A 15,209-nucleotide genomic window follows, 5' to 3' on the forward strand; every position below is an offset into this window, starting at 1 on the left:
CCCAATATCACTTTTGAGTTGTCTCGGAAAACTTTTCATATGTATAATTAATCATAGACTAAAGAAATTTGCAGATAGTTCGAACTTAATACATGAAACGCAAGCAGGCTTTCGCATGAAATAATATTCAACCATTGATAACATTTTTATCCTTAAAGACTAACTGATATTGTACAGTCAAACAGGAAAAAAAAAGTTTTGTTGTTTCGTTGATTTCAAACAAGCTTTTGATTCTTTGTGGAGAGTTTGACTCTGGCAAAAAATGAGACAAGAGAACATAAATGGGAAATGTTTTGATGTTATACAAAGTCTTTATAATAACATCAAGTCAAGAGTAATAACCTCTGATGGATGTACACCTTTTTTTCTGATTGCCTTGTCGGTTTCCGTCAAGGGGAAAATTTGTCACCTTTTTTATTTTCAATTTTCTTGAATGATCTTGAAAGTTTTCTACAAAATAGTGATGTAAATGGAGTTTCTAAAGATATAGATATTGAAGGAGTACATGATTATTTAAAACTTTTTATTCTACTTTACGCTGATGACACAGTAATTTTCGGTGAAAGTGAAGAGGATCTTCAAAATGCCTTAACTAAATTCAAAGAATACTGCGGTTATTGGAAGTTAAGCATAAATGTAAACAAAACTAAAGTCATTGTTTTCAGTAGAGGTCGTTCAAAATGTAACAGATCATTCACAATTGGAGAAAATGTTTTTGAAATTGTAAATGAATACAAATATCTAGGTATATATTTTAATAAGAGTGGTTCATTTTATAAATCAAAAATAAATATTGCCGAACAAGCAAATAAAGCAAGGTTTGCATTACTAAGAAAGATCAAGTCGTTGGCTCTACCGTTTGATCTACAAATTGAACTATTTGAAAAGACAATTAAACCAATTTTATTGTACGGAAGTGAAATTTGGGGATTTGGAAATGTTGATGTTTTAGAGAAAGTCCAGCTTAAATTTTATAAATATATCTTTAACATGGAAAAGTCTACTCCGTCATACATGGTATATGGAGAAACAGGTGTTTTACCACTCAAAATTGATATTAAGAGTAGAGTTATAGCTTACTGGGCCAGACTTATTGATAATATAAATAATGAAGACACAACAAAACTTTCATCAAAAGTATATGTTGTTTTAAGGAAATTACAATCTAAAAATATAGTGAAGTCATTATGGATAGAAAATGTAAAGCAATATCTATCTGAGACTGGTTTCTCTGGAATCTGGTATATACAAAATTTCAACAGTAGTAAATGGCTTATAAAAGCAACGTACCAAAAGCTAAGAGATATGTATATACAAAACTGAAGATCCGAAATCAGCATTACGTCAGATTCAAATGTCTACAAATATATTAAGAGTAACTTTTCAAGAAGTCCATACATAGATAAACTATCTCTTTATTTATCTCAGTAAAAAGTTGTGTCTTTTTTTAACAATAAATCATCGCCTTCCGATTGAACTGGGGCGATGGCAAAAATATACCGGCACATGACCGAAAATGCATGTATTGTAGAGATATAGGAGATGAATTTCATTATATTTTTGTCTGTCCAACATTTGAAACCGAAAGGAAAAAGTATATAGATAATTACTGTAGGTATAGACCAAGTATGTTTAAATTTATCAATTTGTTAACATCTAATATTATGAAGAAACTTGAAAAACTAAGTATTTTCTGTGACAAGATTATGCAACACTTCAAATAAGACTTATTTTTCTCTTCTTTAGAACTTTGATAACCTTTTTACTCAGACCAGTGCGAAATTGTAAACATATTATTTACAACTGTAAAATGTTATACATACTTAAGATGATACATTGATATGTTTTAAGTTTGAAATACGTTTGTACGAATTTATATGCACTTTGTATATTGTCTGTAAATGTAATATATAGCCGTTTTCCATTATGCATTATGTTTATAAATATATGATATCATACTGCTGATGTTTCCCGCTATTGTGGGACTTATGCATTTATTGTAAAGAAAATCTTGAAAATCTTCTTTTAGTTTGTGAGCAGTGCTATGTCGGTGACATTACCAACTTTTAGTAACATCGATCTATTGGAAAATCGATAAATTTGCCTATATAAACAAAGAAGGAAAAAATCACTTAAACTTCAATATAAAAAGTTCTATTTGGAAATCAAAAATTCGATACCCCACAAATTAAAGTTTAATTTATTCCGGATATTATGAATGTTTTTTTAAAAAAATATTTTAATATTTGGTTGGTCCTTTTTGACTTTAAATAGACCCACCTCAGTTCATATAGACTCTGTAGGAAACGGATAAAAAAAACTGACTTTTTCAAATATAACAGATAAAATGAGATATTTTCCGCAAAAAATCAAAAATTCGATACCCCTAAAAATGTAGATAAATTATTAAATTTTCGTTATGTGCAATTTGTTTTAGATTTTATAATGGTTTGTTTGGTCCTTTTTGCATTTAAGTGTGTACAGTGAACATTTCTTAAAAAATTCCGGCATTTTCCGCCGTTATCCGTAAGTACTCGTAAGCTGTTACGGAAAATATTGTCGTCTGCTAGTCTGACTTTGGCGGTACAAATTGTTATAGATTGTAGGCAACTTCACACTGACAAAAAAAGAAGAATTTAAAACAAATTAATTGTTGAACTCAGAAACGCCGAAACCTAGATCCGCTGTCGTTTAAAATAACACTGTGGAGGATTTAGTCTTTAATTCGCAATTATAAATATACAAATGCTTTTAATTTTCATCGCAAAATATACTTAAAGCAACTAATTCTCATGTGTTTCCGTAAAATATAGTCTGTCAGTAATTGGGTTTCAAAGCATTCTTAAGAAATATAACGATGATTAATTTATTTATTTCCAGATACCTATATTATTTTTTGCCGAACGATCTGGAGACTTTTTTATTGCCGTGGCGGTCCGGGTTTGATCTCCGACGCGGTCATCTTTTTTTCTTCATATGGGATTTTTTAATAATTTTTAAACAAACAAACAAACAAAAAAAAAAAGTCATTTTCTATTATTCATAATATGACCAAACTTTAATTTGAAAGATAGCCTTGATGAACTGATAATTCTGCTTCTTTCCGAATTCTTTGTATATATTATTCTGTATTCTTAAATTAATGCATGTTTTTGGTACATTCTTCAATCATTCGTTTTAAAAAATTGCGATATCTATTATTTGGTTTAATTGTAACAAATATCTTAAAATTACCCTTTGACTTTTATTGTGTATTACAATATTGCTTAGGGGTAAACAATATCCGGTCAGTGTTGTTTCAAGACGGGTCATAAAAGATATGTTACCCCACTTATTATAAGTGAGAGCTATTTTTATTGTTTTATGGTTTTTGCGTTGTAATATATGTTTTTCACTTTCTTCTGTCTTTATATAGTCTTTTCCCTTTCTTTCATGAAATTTGTTTTTACGATTTTTACCCTTATTTCATAAATCGTATGACAGTAGGAAGAATCAGTACAAATTTAGAATTCACATCGTTAATAGAGTTGTTCCGTAAATATTTACTTGGCCCAAGTTTCACGAAAAAAATTAAGTTATTACTTAGTTAAGTCTGCTTTTCTAAAATTGAGATATTGATGAAGTTATTGTTATTTAATGTTGATTATTTCCTGTAACAATATATTTATAGTTAAAGTATACTATGGTAGTAGTATTTTTCAGCAGTACTTATTCATGTCACGCAAATATGATATTTCTATTTAGGCACAAAATAAGAAACTAAATCCTTACCATGCTAAATTACAATAATGAACTTGTCTATCTTTCAATTTGGACATTACTAATAATTATGAAAAGGGTGCATACCAAAAAGTTACTGGCTGAATGGCAGACAGTGCAGATCATGATCAGTCTGCACGGATGTACATGCTGATCATGGTCTACACTGATTTCAAAGGAAGAACCAATCGTGTTCAGCATGGTAAGGGTTAAGTATTTAGTTTTATTTCTATATTTCTTTTTCTTTAAAGCGACCGGCTTCCAGATCGACTTTTTAGATGTCTTAAAAAAATGCTATATTTCTTATGAAGGCTTCAAAACTTAATTACTGACAAACTTTATGTTATAGAAATACATGAGAATTTGCTGCTTTTACTACCTTTTGCGATTAACTTCGAAAAACGTTAGTGGTTTAGAATTTTGAAAATATTTTAGAATCAAAAGCTCATATTCTAATGTTTATAATATGTGAAAGAAAGCGCGTATAGAGCAAAGAGCTATAAAAATAAATTTTATTTTATACTTCTTTGTATAGAGCAAGTATATACGATGTTTAGATAACATATTCATATTCTTGAATATTTATTTTATTTACAGACAGTTTCTTGCGCGTAAATATTTCTTTTCTGTACATAGATATACGTTAGCATGATGTTTCATGTATTAAAAAGAAAGTAAATCTATGTGTTCGATGTATAAAATGTAACGATTTCTAAATATTTTAGATAACATATTCATATTTTTAAATATTACTTTTATTTGACAATTTATAAAGTATTATATAATCTTTCGACTTCCGTATTTATAATACAAAGCTTAATCAACTTCATTTTGAAACAAAAAATATTATAATTGCTTAAATTCTAGCAAGGATATCCCAGAATCTGATCTGATTTCCACTTTAATAATTACCAAAACTTCATTCAATTCAAGTACATCGTTTAGCAAACCGCCCGCCTGTAAATGCATCAGATAATGACCAAAGATGTTGATTATCGATTTTCCCCCCGTGTTACTACAACAACAACAATTAGTACGGAAATCAACGAATCCGTCCGATAGCGATGATATCGGATTATTGGTTTTATTGATTTTTATGATAGGTAGATCTGTCCCGCTTTATCGGTTTCGAGATGTTACTAAAAGTTGGTAATGCCTTTCTCATGTTGCGAAGGGCATCCATGTCTGTGACACATTTCTAGTTGTTTTTTTATATTTCAAAATTGCTGTATTTATGACATTTTTGGTTGAAAAAATTAGAAGGCAGGTTACATGTTGTAAAGTAAAACTCCGTTTTAGTATGAGTAGTGATACAAGGCCACGGCAGTCAGATTTTTATGTGATTTTGCAATATGCAAATGGACTGTCAAATGGATGTCGCAGCTATGTGGTATATTGCGATTTGTCCAGATATGCATATATTAGATGGGCTTAATTGATCAGATTTTGGTAGAAAATGAAGATTTCATTGCAATGTTGCAGCAAAAATTGATTAATATACGCACACGCACACAAGATCCCACATATTTTCACTGGTTTAAGTGTGTTCTTAAGTGCATATTTAAAGACGTAAGTTTGCCAATTTATTGATGCTTTCATTTTTGTGTGTGTGTGTGTGTGTGTGTGTGTGTGTGCGCGCGCGCGCGCGCGCGTGTGCGTGTGTGTTCGGGTTTAACGTCTTTAACAATTTTTCAGTCATATAAACGACGGTGTCTACTTTTAGCAGTAAGCACAATGCCCAACTTTATAGTGCTGCCTCACTGGAATTTTTCACGCCGCAAACACGTGGCATGATACCCCACCCAATCATATTATACTAAGACCGGGCTGACCAGTCCTAGCACTATCCTCTAAATGCTGAGCATCAAGCCAGGAAGCTAGTAGTACCATTTTTACGTCTTTGGTATGACGCGGCCGGGGATCGAACCCACGACCTCCCGCATTCCTGTCTATTGTGAGATCTGAAACATTTAACAGTGTTGGTACGTAGTCTTAATCGATATGAACCAAAATAAAATGTTATGCAATTTTGAAAACCTGAAAGAAAATTTAAAACAGATTTTGAAATTAACTGGGAAATATATTGCCATGGTAGCCATCTTAATGTTTTCTCGTTAAATCTTAATAAAGTTACTCTTTGGGAAAATCAATAAGAAAGACGTAGTTTGTTAATAAAATACATGAATTTAGCCAGGTTGCAAATTACGTTTCTAGATGTTGTAGACACCATAGTGTCAACGTTTTTAACCACATTTAATCGTTAATAAAGGCATGCGGTCATCTTATTTCCTTGATTTGGAATTTTTAAAATATTATAGAAACAAAAATTCATACTCTTAATTTCTAACGTTCATAATATGACCAAAACTTCAATTTAAAAGAAAGATTATTTCTTAGCCAAATCTGGAGGCATGCTGCTTTAAATTTGAACCATTTGGCGAATAATCGACGCATCAGTACGGCTGATAGACAAGTGTGATCATTATGTGAATAATTTGAATTTTACAAACAATTGATTACAACACAGTAAGAAATATATCACCTTTTCTCAAAGCTAGATAGTTAAAAATATCTTTACATTTTATACCATCATTTTATGAATTTCTGGCAATGTGAATATGCTCGATCAGTATAATCATATGAAAAGGAAAGCTTTTATATTCAGCAAAGCTGGACCTCACATCAATTCATTATTTTTGAGACTGTCTATCTTATCTATAAGAAGTATTTTTGTTTGCCATTACTTATCCAAATAATTGTAAAAGAAAGAAATAAATTGTTTTTTTTTTTTTTCATCTTATCTTGTTAAGAATCCTAAAGGAGATCTATTATACATTAATAAATAAAGTTAGATTGATTTAAATCGTACTTTGTTAGTATAGTATAACACAAGTCACTATAATAAATAAATAAATTACTTACTTAGAAAGTTAAGTATGTAGCATTGTATGGTAAGAGACATACGTAGTCTCTTGTAATTCTAATAATTCCAAAACATTAAGACAACATATATATGACCAATCTATAAAGATTTACGGGAGACTAGAACATACACATTTTATGACTTTGCATGTGATTTCGATACAATATACATGCGTAAACTGCATAAAAAGAATCAATCTATTCTTTAATATTTCAATTTTTAACATAGGATTCTATCACCAGTGTTTTAGTGTTTTATATTTATTGGAACAAATTAGATTTGTCAGATATGTGCCGGCCAGAAATTGTTTTTCAATTTTGTGATATCCCTATAAAAACAGGAATGCATGAGCGCCATTCAATTTAAGAACTTCTATATATTCACGAACAAGTTTTTTTTCACTAAAATATATATATCGACATATCTAGTTCCCGTAATCATGTCCTAAATCTTGAAAAAACAACAACAAAAAACAACAACAAATTGTCGGAACGATAATACACTGGACTTAAAGGAGTCCATTTAGACCATCTTTGACTTTTCTTAAAAATAAATATTGAGACAAGTATTGTTTAATTTGCCGAACGTTTGAACAAATACAATGCCACATAAAAGCTTATTTTATAGACGTCTTTGGTAATTCAAGGTAATAAAGGCATTTTCAACTAAATTGTCCCATGTGCGTATGACAGGGGGATGAATATTTCTATCTGATTCGTAAACATATTACTGATATTTTTTCTTGCATATCGTTTTATTCTGACAGATATGTTTTTGCATACCGTATTTTACAAAATAATTCAAGTCATGGATCAATAGTTGTCATTAACATCGCGATAGTCATCTGGCATGAAAAGAAAAAGGTGGTGGTTGTGGGGGGAGTTGGGTTTGCGGCTGGCATGGGTAAAACTCACCGGAAGTGGCAGTCCGGTTTGCAAGAAAATCTAACACTTGTTTTTCATAAGGCTAGAAACGTAAGGTAATCTTTACTTGTAAGGTATATTATATTATGCAGAGGGAAGATGTCCCGTTTGTTGCTTCTTGTGGCATGTTCATGCTTTGGGAGAGGAAATTCGGTTGAAAATTCGTCCATTATGACACGCCTGCCAGACATTGTGGCGGAATTCTGCCCCGGCGCTAACGTGTGTCTTGAAAACCAGTCGTCTCAAGTACAAACGAAAGTGTTCAGACCTGGAACTGAATCTTGTTGTACTGGTAAGTTTGCAGATTGAGGATGATATTGTCAGTCGGAAGACTACCCTCTTTCATCAAAATAATTCAAGCGGTAATCTATTTAATAAAGAAAACATGAAGGGAGAATTTATTTAACTTTGTTTCTTTTTGGGGCCGTTTCCTCTAATTTGATTGGCTAACAGAATTTTGGCACAAGTGTGTAAAACAAATTTTTTCGGGTAACTTTTGTGCTGCTCCCGATGTTGGGCTACTTTTTTCACTTTTAATTTATATTGCCAGTATAGAGATTTGAAATCATTTGAAAACAATGACTATAAAAAGAAACAAAAGTAATAAATGTCAAAGTTTTTTTGTTTTACACACTTGTACAACCCGAAACCTTGTACACATATCTACGATAACGGCCATCGGATATGTGTACTTTGGTTTCGGGTTTTACAAGTGTGTCAAACAAAAAACTATGACATTCATTCCTTTAATGACTTAGTACAACAGATATATTATTAAAACGAGACAGGTAGCCGTTTACTTGTTGTGTTCTGATATTATGAACACTAGAAAATAACCATAACTAGCTATATAAAAATGCATTCAGTTACCAAGTAGGAAAAAATGTGACCTAATCAGTTTGTGTTAATATAAAATAATAAGTTCGATACAGTTTGAAAGCATATATTTCAATATTCAATCTTATAAAAATTCAGGTTGCTCATGTGACCCACGCTGTGCGGAAAATGGAAAATGTTGTTTCCCGTACGAGGAGACATTGCATCAACAAGGAAAAGAACGCATGGAAAATTTTGGAAAAGGCTTTTCCTGTCTGTTCCCAATGACAATACCACCAGCAGAAAGGGATCGACATCGGTTTCATTCATACAAGATGGTTTCCTTGGTTCCTGGAAACGATCAAGATTCTAGGGAACTGGCATCCAATATTCCTTGTGGAGATACAATTGTAGCTCCTTGGGGCAGTTTGTATCCCGTATACTCGGCAAAATCCAAACAGTTATATAAGAATATGAAATGTGCAATTTCCGATGGTGTAACTGACGGCATACTTTGGGATGCCGTACTTGATTGCAATACAGTTATAGATATTAGGTCAGATGTAAACAAATTTCTCCTCGAGCTAGAGTCAAATTCAATTCCTAATCACTGTACTGTGAGATTCATCTTTCCAGGTCATTTTGAAAATATGCACCCATTCAAATGCTTTCTATCGCTCATAGATACCTGTCCTGAGTCGTCTGAATTTGAAATACCCGAAAGTTCTGGTCTTTCAAGGGAAAATATAATGCATTTGTGTACAAGCGGGTTTGTATCGCCTTATCGGCAGTTGAAATTGTATGCCAACGTATTTTGTCATATTTGTAATGCTGAGTTCTTTATAAAGGAGATGTTTTGCAAAAAGATTCAAGACGATGGACGTAAACGTATCTTTAAAGGCGGATTTGCCGGGCTGATTGACGGAGATTTTATTAATAATGGCCGACTGGACAACCTTGGAGAGGCAACGGACGTTCCAGTTGCATGCGGCATTGTAAATGTAAATGAATTATGCTAGCAGTTACTAATGTGAAATAAGTCAAGCAACAATAAAAACTTTATAACTGTTACCTCGCCTGGTGGCTGCAACTGTACAAATTTAAGTTGTAAAAGACCCCTCTCTGAATGTAGTATCCGTCATAACTAAATTACTTAAGTTTAGTTATAGTGTTCTCCTACAAGTACAATTCACACTACGAAAAGTTTGGTTAAGTGTAATTTAAAACACTACTCTATAAAACCCCGCTTTGTGTATCATTCACGTAAAATAATTATAGGTTATTAGATTTGTATTGAGAAATATGCACGAGTTCGGCAGCGGAAATATTGCGCGACTTTAGGAGTGCAATATTATTCCGCAAAAGAACGAGTTAAGTTATTGTCGTTAAAGAACTTTTAAACGTGACGGAATGCATGAAACTGGCATCACAAATGACGTCAAGCATCCGATCTGAAATTTGAACGTCAGTATGGATTGTTTCTTTTTTGGACCGATTCCTTCAATTTGATTGGCTATCAGAATTTTTGTTTGTAAAACAAATTCATTCGGATGACTTTTGTACTGCTCCCGATGTTGGACTATTTTTATTTATACTTAAATATGACTGATTTGAAAACAATGACTATAAAAAGAAACAAAAGTAATAAATTTCATTTTTTACACACTTGTAAAACCCGAAACCTCGTACACATATCCACGATAACGGCAATCCGATCGTTATCGGATATGTGTACTTCGGTTTCGGGTTTTACGAGTGTGTAAAACAAAAAATCAAAGCACTGAGAGGACTGATGTGGAAAGCGGTTGACAGCATCTGGTAATAGGCATGAACAGTTAGCTTAAGTTTGGTGATTCTAGTTAAACATCTTTTTTATTAATAAGCATTTTCAACCTTTCTTTTACCAAATCAAGGGGTAAACTCTGCTTTTACTCTGTCAAAGGGGATAAAATGATATATTAGGAAAGCTCGTGTGCTTATTGAAAATTGTGAGGTTTGTTTAATTTGCTCAAAATCTTTTTTTAATTATAAGCATTTTTTCCCAACAAATCAATGGGAAACACCCTGCTTTTACTGAAACAAGGGGAATAAAGGTCATGGACTAATTGATAAATATATGTTTTTTTTTTTTTTTTTTTTTTTTTTTTTTTTTATATATATATATTCTAGTTATAACAAGAGCTTGTAGCACACTTTCATAAATTAACTGACAAGGAACAGAAATTATTTGGTCACTGCCTACTGAACATTTAACGTATTGATCTTAAATTAATAATTATGGGTCATTTACCAGTCTTAAATGACCTCCGCATCAAATGTGATCTTGGACAAAATCATAATCTCGTTTTCTGGCAAAAAAGTTCTACTGTCAATGTGATATTGACCTTTGACCTAATGAACTCAAAACCAATAGGGGTCATTTGTTTGTCATGAAAATATCCTGATCTCATGATCCTAGGCCCAAGCGTTTTCCAGTTATCATCCGGAAACTGATTTGTCTACAGACCGACCAACATCTATCATCAAACATTAATATTTACAATATACCCTTCCTCCTTCGAATGAGGGCAACTAAATTTCAAATTAGAAGACGCTCATGTCTCCTTAGTCCCCAAATGCATAGTCGTAATAGGCAAGAAGTCAATAAAGGATAGGAGCGAAAGACAAAGAGAGACTAATGTTTGGCTGCAATAGAGATTATCTACTTGGCATGTCCAGTCACCCTATGAAGTAACAAACTTCTGGGTCAAATGATTTTCAAGTAAACTGTGTTCCATGTTCAGGCCACTGTGACCTTGATCTTTGATTGAGTGAGTCCAAAATCGACAGGAATAATCTACTCTGCATGTCCAATAACTCTATGATATTTCAACATTCTGGATCAAGTGATTCTCAAGTTATTGATCCAGAAAGAGTTTTTCCATCTTCATTCCTCTGTGACCTTTCCCTTAAGTCATGTGACCCCAGAACATTAAGGCTCATCAACTTTGTAATTCCTATCATCGTGATTGAAGGTTCTGGGTCAAATCATTCTAAAGTTATTGGTTGAAAACTGTTTTCAAAGTTATGATTCCTGTAACTAAACCCTAACCCTAACCCTAACTTAATCAAGTGATTCAAAAATCAATAGGGGTCATCTACTAAACATGTCCAATCATTCTATGAAGTTTCAACATTCTGGGTCAAGTGGTCCTCAAGCTATTGACCAGAAACGGGTTTCAATGTTCAGATCCCTGTGACATCGACAGGTGATTTTTATTTATTTATCTATCTATCTATTTATTTTCAAATGAGATCTCATCTTGGTAATAGTAGGCTATGAATATATTATACATATACATTACATAGATAAAAGACACTTCAGAATAGTTCTTAAACTAAAAGCAACCATAAAAGAATATTTACAATGAAATTAAATCTTTCATTCCATTAAAAAAACTACTACTATCTCCAATTTCAGCATTCAGTCGTTTTTCAGCTGTAAATTAATAAAAAAAATGCCTCATAATCATGACAATATGCATATTTTAGTGTTGTTGAATTTCTGGTCCTTTGGGATCATGGAGTGCATTCAACATATGATTTCATTGCAATCTTCCGAATCCCGCTTTTGTATAATTATCAGAGAAGAAATCGTATTCCAGAACGTGAATATTTGGGGACGAAAAACGTAGGAGCTGGGGCGGCAGGGGCGGCACCCGCCGCCCCAATATTTCGTGGAGCGGCGAAATGCCGAACTCGTATATTTTTGAAAAGGCTAGAAAATATAATTGAAAATAAATACAGCGGTCTTACATTTATCATGAAGTGCATCGGCGACTGATATGTACACAGAATCTTGTCATATCGCTGACACCTTGCTAGATCACCTTGGTGACAGGGTATTGTACAAAATCGATAATCCGCAACGACCTAGGTTATCTTAGTAAAAACAAACATCGGCGAGCATGGAGTTACAATTTGTATCTTTAAAACTACATTTAAAATACATGTTAGCTTCTAAAACAACTTTAGTTTAATGTGAAATAGTCTTAAGACACAAAGTACACGTTTCTTACCATCAAAAGAAGCGTGGTCATACGGTGATTATTAATTTACCGATGAATACTTGCTTTCGCATACAAAATGGCGCGTGGAGAACGCGTCACTTCCGGTAAACGAGATCTCATTCAGTAGTCACGGGATGTTGGCGAGATTTGCTCTGTAGGCCTTTCAAGTTGCCGATCTATTTATTTTTATAGCTCTTTGCCTTAAAAAGATATTGTACATCTTCATAAAAGTATGAAAATCACTGAAATTAAAAGTCAGTTTCCACCAGGGATGTAGCGGTTACACTGTCCGAAGAATTGTCCGAACAATTATTATATTCAGTGTTTGTACTCTTGATTCTTCCGAGATAAGTAAAAATCATTTTAATTTTATATCAGCATTAGTAACAATCACAAAACTGGATAATTTATTAATTAAAAACAATATAAGCACAAATATACTAAATGTTCCAAATTAAGTAACAGTAACACTATCAACGTAAACACTGCTGAATATTCAAATAGTAAACACAGTATTACCGTTTCTATAATTATTTTTGGGGTGCTTTTTCTGCAATAAATATTATTGCTCAATTAGTTAGTACTGCTTCATTTCACATCCGTAGATATATTCTGTTTTAGTTTAATTACCGTCATTTTTCCATTTAAGTGGTATTTGAATTTAACAGCTTAATTGTTTTAAAAAGAGCTTTTACAAATGAGTCGTGCCATGAGAAAACCAACAAACTGTGATTGCGACCAGTATGGATCCAGACCAGCCTGCGCATTCGCGCAGTATGGTCAGGATCCAAGTTGTTTGCTAATGATTTCTCTAATTGCAATAGGCTTTGAAAGCGAATAGAAGGGATCTTGACCAGACTGCGCGGATGCGCAGGCTGGTCTGGATCAATGCTGGTCGCAAAGCCACTTTGTTGGTTTTTTCTCAAGGCACGGCTCAAATAATAAACGTATTTACACGTAGCAAAATAGTAACTAATCAGACATTTTATTATTGTTGTTAGACTTTATCAGATATTAATAACATATAAGTAGAGCTATGGCAGTTCTTTATAATTCTGTTTCCGAAAGAATGATATCGCTTTCACTATTCCTTTTATATAAATAGTGTCAGTACATTAGGTTGTTACCTTTAATAAAATCCTACTTTGGCGAACCAATGAATATTTTAACATATGATAAACAACTAAATTTCATCAGCTTATTAATCATGAAAACAATTTTACTTGGTCCATTTCGTTTAATATTGGACTTAATGGTTCCCTTTTAAATTGAATTATTTTGCTTCTGTTTAATCTAGACCAGCGTATGTCGACCAGTGTTTTGTCCATCAGGGCAGCTGCGGGACAGAACCGGTAGATGCACATATCCGAACAAATTTTGGTACGACCAGGAATATACTGTTTATATCAAACTTTCGACAGAAAAGATCATCAATATTACTGAAGTGTTTGAGATTCCACTTGGTTCTGTCTGGACAAGGAATTTGCCTGATCTCAAATCGCCATGGCCAAACCACTGGATTTTTGAATCACTATATCATGAATTTACGGATAAAGACACTTCATCTTTTTTAGCCATAATTAGAACCAAACTATCAACCGTAGAGCCCGGGCGTATCGTGCAAAATATAAACAGGACGGTGACGAGAGAATGGTTGTTAAAACATAACAATGTCACAATTGTTCTAAAAGCAAACTTTATGCCGACATCTACGATTAACTTTGTAGATAATGATACCGAAGCCATGTCAGTCTCCGGCAATCTTTCCGAGAATCTCGAGCAACCGCGGTACCGCCTCGTGTACCAAGGATGGAATACTAAAACAGACCTGCATATGATCACGAAGCTCTATCTTTGCGACCAGGTTGAACTGAATCAGTTTGAATTTATTCTAATCCGAGACGAGAAAACACTTTACAATATTATCACACAGCGTTTCATGTTTGACGGCGAGTTTGCACTCATATCGAGCAGCGCGTTTGAAGGAGTTCGCGCTAGAATTTGCATTGAAGACTCCGGAATGTACAAAACCTTCAAAGTCACAATGCAGAATGTAGGCGCATTTCGTACAGTCTATGTCCTTGGACTTGTTGCTGCAGCATTGCTTTTTCGTGTTTTGTAAATTCAATACAAAGTATATGTACTGTTCTGTCTGATGTATAAAAGTGTTAAAGTAACTGTTCAGTTGCAGGAAACAAAAAAAAGTAAATGATACACCGGGATAGTGGTTAGTATCAACATTTCGTGCTTTGAATCGTCGAAAACTTATTCATTCCTTTGAAAGAACCATTCATTGGTAAAATGAGCCGTGCCATGGGAAAACCAACATAGTGGGTTTGCGACCAGCATGGATCCAGACCAGCCTGCGCATCCGCACAGTCTGGTCAGGATCCATGCTGTTCGCTTTTAAAACCTGTTGCAACTAGACACACTGTTAGCGAACAGCATGGATCCTGACCAGACTGCGCGGATGCGCAGGCTGGTCTGGATCTATGCTGGTCGCAAAGCCACTATGTTGGTTTTCTCATGGCGCGGCTCAAATATGTTTACCAGAGCTGCACCAAAACTGTGTCAACATCCGATATCTGGATGCGAAAAAAAAAAACAAATAAAAATAAAATAAAACGGGCAGATTCCAGACGTGTTTTGAAAGTATAATCTTTCCTTGCTTTTGTTGATATTTATAGTTCAAATTAACGTACGAAATTTTCAATTAACTCGGTCATAGTACATTCAGGT

General features: G+C 33.4%; 1 protein-coding gene across 1 annotated transcript; it reads left to right on the plus strand.

Annotated features, from left to right (window-relative positions):
* The first annotated feature begins 7,701 nt into the window (after positions 1-7,701).
* LOC123532467 (uncharacterized) lies at positions 7,702-14,724 on the plus strand. Its single transcript, XM_053517408.1, has 3 exons — positions 7,702-7,897; positions 8,581-9,422; positions 13,768-14,724. The coding sequence occupies exons 1-3, from the start codon at positions 7,705-7,707 to the stop codon at positions 14,590-14,592; spliced, it is 1,860 nt and encodes a 619-aa protein (XP_053373383.1). The 5' UTR covers positions 7,702-7,704; the 3' UTR covers positions 14,593-14,724.
* The last annotated feature ends 485 nt before the right edge of the window (positions 14,725-15,209 follow it).

This window comes from Mercenaria mercenaria, chromosome 11, assembly GCF_021730395.1.
Source record: "Mercenaria mercenaria strain notata chromosome 11, MADL_Memer_1, whole genome shotgun sequence".
Lineage (NCBI taxonomy): Eukaryota > Metazoa > Mollusca > Bivalvia > Venerida > Veneridae > Mercenaria > Mercenaria mercenaria.